The 5,447-nt window shown below is 41.5% G+C and overlaps 1 protein-coding gene across 1 annotated transcript; it reads left to right on the top strand.

Moving 5' to 3' along the window:
• Nucleotides 1-652: 652 nt before the first annotated feature.
• Nucleotides 653-4,461, top strand: LOC137290419 (Krueppel-like factor 3). Its single transcript, XM_067821344.1, has 2 exons — nt 653-850; nt 2,015-4,461. Exons 1-2 carry the CDS (start codon nt 758-760, stop codon nt 3,143-3,145), a joined length of 1,224 nt encoding a protein of 407 aa, XP_067677445.1. The 5' UTR covers nt 653-757; the 3' UTR covers nt 3,146-4,461.
• The last annotated feature ends 986 nt before the right edge of the window (nt 4,462-5,447 follow it).

Below are 5,447 nucleotides of genomic sequence, written 5' to 3'. Positions count from 1 at the left end.
AGGTTTTCTGTACTTGAAATAAATTTCAGATTTGTACCATTCACAACATAATAACAATTTGTAATACTTCCACCATAATAACATTTTTACATAGTTATTAATTCATGATGACAAAACGTATTGAATCTTATCCTCAGACTACCCCCGCAACAAACACCGAAACTCTATGATGAAAGCTTCAGTGAAGGATATATGTGAACACATGGCAGACTGTCCCAAATGACCAACTTTGACATGTACCGTTTGCAGTTATATGGTCATCTATTAATAGCTACTAACAGAACGTATCGTACGACTGTAACCACTATCTTCAGTATGTGGGATAGCCAGGGAAGTCATCGCTTCCTAGTCCCAAGGGGTTAGAGGTCATTGAATACCATACGTAAGCAACGAATGGGTTGTGTGTCTATGAGTGAAGTAAGAAATACTGTGTGATACATACGTCACACTAAACTGTATGACTAATCGTCTTCCCAACAGCTGAGTGTGTTTGTGTGTATTGTTTCCAGCACTGGCCTCAGTCACAACCGCTCGCCATATCGCTCGAGCGACTTCTGCTCCGTTCAGCCTTCGCCTCGGATATATATACAAGGCTATTAATAGCAACCAATCGCTGAGAATTTGCCGTGGACTTGGACGAAATTAGAAGACTATAAGATTTTCTGACTTGCAGAAAATACACTCAGTTCAATTTTGATCTAGTAGAAGCAAGGCGATTGTTCTCTGAGAAACTTTAAAAGGAGTTTGATTGAAAACAATGACCCAAGTTTTGGATCCAATGCTGGATACACAATCTCGATTCGGAGGAAACTCACTTATCAAATACGAGGATAATATGGATTTACAAAACGTATGTATTTTTTGCATTTTATCATATATATGCATATATATATATATACCATGCTCTTAAATGGCAAACACGTGTGTCATGTTTAGTAACTTTGTTGTACTGTAATCAGTTAACATGTGATAAGTTTAACTGATGTAAATTTTAAGTGATGGAATGTCATGCATGTAAATCGTTACCATTGGATGCAGCAATGTATATTTGTGTTAAACTATTTGATGAACTATAGAAATATAAAAACCAGAAGCAGTGAATTCTGTGAAACATGTAATACGTCCTTAGCTATACTGACAACACATGTGATAAGGAGCCTAGTTGACATGTCATATGTGTTCATCGGACCGAGACGTACAGCTGACGAAATCAACATATGTCAGTTTCACAGACATTTCCTGTGCTGAACAAGTACTGTTACTATATAATGTTATCATGAACCATTACAGTGTATCTCGCGTGATACGAACCAGTGATTAGAGGAATGTATAGTGTAAATATCGCATAAGGAAATATATTTCACACACGCGGGGCGAATGTAAATATTTCTTATAAATACTTTCATCCCGGAAAACGTTCTTGAAGTGTAACGTTAAGCTAATACAATTTATCAGGCATAGTTGCTGTTGTTAAATAAATAACTCATAATATATGCATGTATGCGGCGATTATGTGTCATATCAGCCAGTAATAGGTATTGAATGTCCTTGGTTTGAAATTAAAACGATCAGATAATTACCTGGCGTGGAAAGAAATTAGCCACTGATGGTTTGGCGGGTTTCCATCGCAGACAAGTCTCGTGACTACTGTCTCACACGAGCTAATTGTATTTCCTTGACCTCGAATGATAGATCTTTGCACGAGCGGATACTTACGACGGTACCCAATCTCTAATAATCGGATTGCGTCTCTGCTGCATGCAACGTACTGTATATAAGTGACCATGTAGATAGATACACCACACAACATAGAGACGAGGCCTTCAGGCGGACATACTGTTGAACAACACTACGAAATGAACTACCTTCAGTGTGATATTGATCAGTTGGTAAGTGACATTATCATTGTGCAAGTGCCGTGTACTCTGGCCAGGTGCTGTCGTATATATTACGCTAACTGTTTTTATTGTCTACCTGTGTCATATATCTTACGGTTTTCTTTGTGTTTTTTCAGACTTGGCAAGATGTTGAGTCTCTGCTTTACCAGGACAACACACCATATGAGAGCAGCATGGTTCAGATGATGACGGAGGCTATGAAACCAGCATCCCTGAACACCAACCTCCCGTCCCCAGGGATGACTGCCATTGCGTCCGTCTCTTCTCCCGGGAGCCCGGGTTACGGAAGTATCAAGTCCGCGTCTAGCCCGGTCAGTCAGCTCTCCCCTCAGTCCCAGGATACGCAATATGATGAGTTGCTGGATCTGGATTTCATCCTTAATAACACTGCGTCAGAAAACAATCTTTACCCTGAAGATGCGGGGATGAAGATTAAACAGGAACCTGGCTCCACCTGCGAGCCTTTGCCAGACTTTCATTCCGCATTCCTTGATATCCCTGACATCAAGTTTGATGCCAGCGTGCATGCTGCTCAGACCAGCCAATCTGAGCCAGTAGCTCATCAAGTTAACGTTGAGGTGAACAAACGCCAAGAATTCAAGCCTGTTATTCCCAAACAGGAGTTCCCACTCGCGCCCAACTCCTGTGCTACTTACACAGCAAGTATGACGGTTATATCCGCTCCGCAACATCAGATGGCCTTCCCGGGACAGATCTCTCCTCCAGCCTCCCCAGAACATCGTGAGGACCATCACATGAAGAGCTACCCCATGAATCTCTACCACAACATGGCTCACCCCCACGCCCTGATGCTCCACCCACAGCACATCATGCCCAAGCTACAAGGGCACATGTCTCAGGTCCATCAGATGATCACACCACCATCATCCCCACAACTAGTTGATCTTCTTCTTCCTCAGCAGCCAGTAGACTCTGCAGCTCAACCCAAGAAAAGGGGCAGACGAACTTGGGGAAGGAAGCGACAGACCAGTCACACGTGTACCCATCCTGGATGCTTGAAGACATACACAAAGAGCTCACACCTGAAAGCTCACCTCCGAACCCACACGGGGGAGAAGCCCTACCATTGTACTTGGAAGGGATGTGGGTGGAAATTCGCCCGTTCGGACGAGCTGACCCGTCACTACCGTAAACACACCGGTGATCGTCCATTCCAGTGCCATCTCTGTGAACGTGCCTTCTCCAGAAGTGACCATCTCTCTCTCCACATGAAGCGCCACATATGAACGATCTGATACGCAGTGTTGGATTCAGATTCGCAACAGTCTGAACAGCGCAAGGTTGCAACGGCGAGAGCTCGCAGCAGCTCTCGGGGTCCGGTTGATTTTCTATGCAGCGTCGAGCACCGTGTGCCGGAATCGCCCGAAAAGTGACATTTATTGGGACACTGCTACTCGATATTTTGAACTTTTGGTGACCATTCCCACTGGGGAAATTCACTGTCACATGGGACGCTTTGCATGTATTCTGTGCAGCCTTTCAGGCAGATTTGAACAGCTATTGTTAGGGTGTACTTGTACATCTTGTTAGGATGTATTTGTGACAGGATTTTCTGTCATTTATGCAATATTTTGTTTCGGCTGGTGTCAATTGTGTGCGGCTGGTCCGTATCAGTCTGGTGCCACATTTGCATGTTGGAACTTCTCCTTCCCGGACCCCTCAATGATTGGGCTGGCCCAGTTCATTGAGGGGCACGATGAGGGGTGAGAAAAAGGAATGCTCCCTTACGCCATTCTTCCATTGTATGTGTTGTTATATGCATTTATATATATATATATACGTAAACTCGTTTTGGCCAGTTATCAAATTGTGTCTCAAACTACGTTTGAATTTTCATTTCGGCCAAAAACCCTTTTGGTACTGCCTGGTAGCAGAATTGTTACAGAAACGAGGTATCTGGCCTGGAGCTGGGTACCGAAGTATGGTTCTAGTTCATATAGATTATACACTCGTTAGTTCATCCTTATGACCCTTGTATAGTGCCTAGTGCTACTAAGGCGTCCATTGGAACGTTCATGTACAATCATATCAGGACAAGTGCAATTTAAATATAAGCTTCGACTAAATTCACGACGTGAAAAGTTCCATTAAACCTCAACCTTTTATTCAGTTCCGCTATTCCACAAGATATTAGCAGCTTTATACTAGATAGACTATATGCAAGATTTCCTAATTAATTTCCTCTAGACAATGTAGACCAGATGTAGAAGGCTCAAGCTGAATATGGTGCTCTGGATTTTTCTTTTGCAAAAATGCTATCTTCGAAAACAAATTCCATTGTCCTGATGAAAATTCTCCAATTATACAATGAACAAAATGTATATAACCGCCAACGGTTTATGCATAGACCCTTGTTATCGGTGCTTGAAATTGTTTCAGATATATATGATATATATAAAGTTTGTATTTTTGTAAAAACAGCGATTAACACTAGTCATGTCGGAACGTTCGTGCCATATTGTATATTGGTATGTGCCATCCTTGTGCACATGTCTGTCAAAGATATTACACAAACACAAAATAAATGATGTTATTTATTATATACCTGACTTTGTTTCTGATTTACATCTGAATTAGTTTGATATGAGAACACGAGACACATACGTGGATTTGCAGTTAACTGTAATCCTAGACGAGTGTAGCTATGCTAAGTTATGTTATTTAGACGAGTTAATAATTGATTGAAATATGTGTCTCATGTTCCCACTTACATTGCCATGACAATACAATTGTCGAATTCAAGGAAAGGAAATATTGACTTGAAAGTTGAAGAAAACAGGAAATACTTTATTTGAATGTAAAAATTACAAAGGAATACTTGAAATCCGACAAATATATGTCATCACTGAAAGTGCTGACGATGGCGTCATATCCAGCTGTTGGTGGTAAAAGCTGGTGATGTAGAATCAGAGGACTCAAACACCTCAGAGGCGGTGGAGGTAGCCTAGTGGTTAAAGTGTTCGGTCGTCATTCCGAAGGCCCGGATTCGATTCCCGACATGGGTACAATGTGTGAAGTCCATTTCTGTTGTCTCCGCTAAAAACGGCGTGAAACAAAACTAACTCAAGTTATATAGAATGTTTATATCATATACAATTTGATGAGACTGCTCAGTTGTATACATTCAAGGCAGAAATCGTATTTCCTTAGATCGGGGTAATTATGAAGAAAGAAGTGAACTCGATGGAAAAGCAGATGCAGGTACATATTATGTTTATTATTAAGGGAAGTTACAGTAGTGGGCAGATAACAACACAATGCTGTTTGACTCTTCGTTTCTCGTCGCAAGGAAAATTGGAGACAGTTCCTGAATATTTTGAATTATTTACTCAGTACGTTCGAACCACTGCCAAAACAGCAAATAAAAGTGGGCAAAACTTGACAAATATTTCAAACAGTCAGGAATCGCCTCTAATATGGAAAAACAATAAAAAAGTGCCACTTTGAGAGACTCCTTTCATTCGAGATTAAAGTTCACATCGACACACTATATTTGGTTCTCGCCAATAGACACGGGACCTTGAGCGA

This window comes from Haliotis asinina, chromosome 7 (genome assembly GCF_037392515.1).
Source record: "Haliotis asinina isolate JCU_RB_2024 chromosome 7, JCU_Hal_asi_v2, whole genome shotgun sequence".
NCBI lineage: Eukaryota > Metazoa > Mollusca > Gastropoda > Lepetellida > Haliotidae > Haliotis > Haliotis asinina.
The sequence above is the reverse complement of the archived record's forward strand: the minus strand, read 5'-3'. Positions and strand labels throughout refer to the sequence as shown.

Bases quoted from the DNA above. Each gene is read 5' to 3' on its own strand.
- LOC137290419 (XM_067821344.1), top strand. From the start codon at position 758: ATGACCCAAGTTTTGGATCCAATGCTGGATACACAATCTCGATTCGGA. The intron at 851-2,014 runs GTATGTATTTTT...GTGTTTTTTCAG, and splicing joins ATAATATGGATTTACAAAAC to ACTTGGCAAGATGTTGAGTC.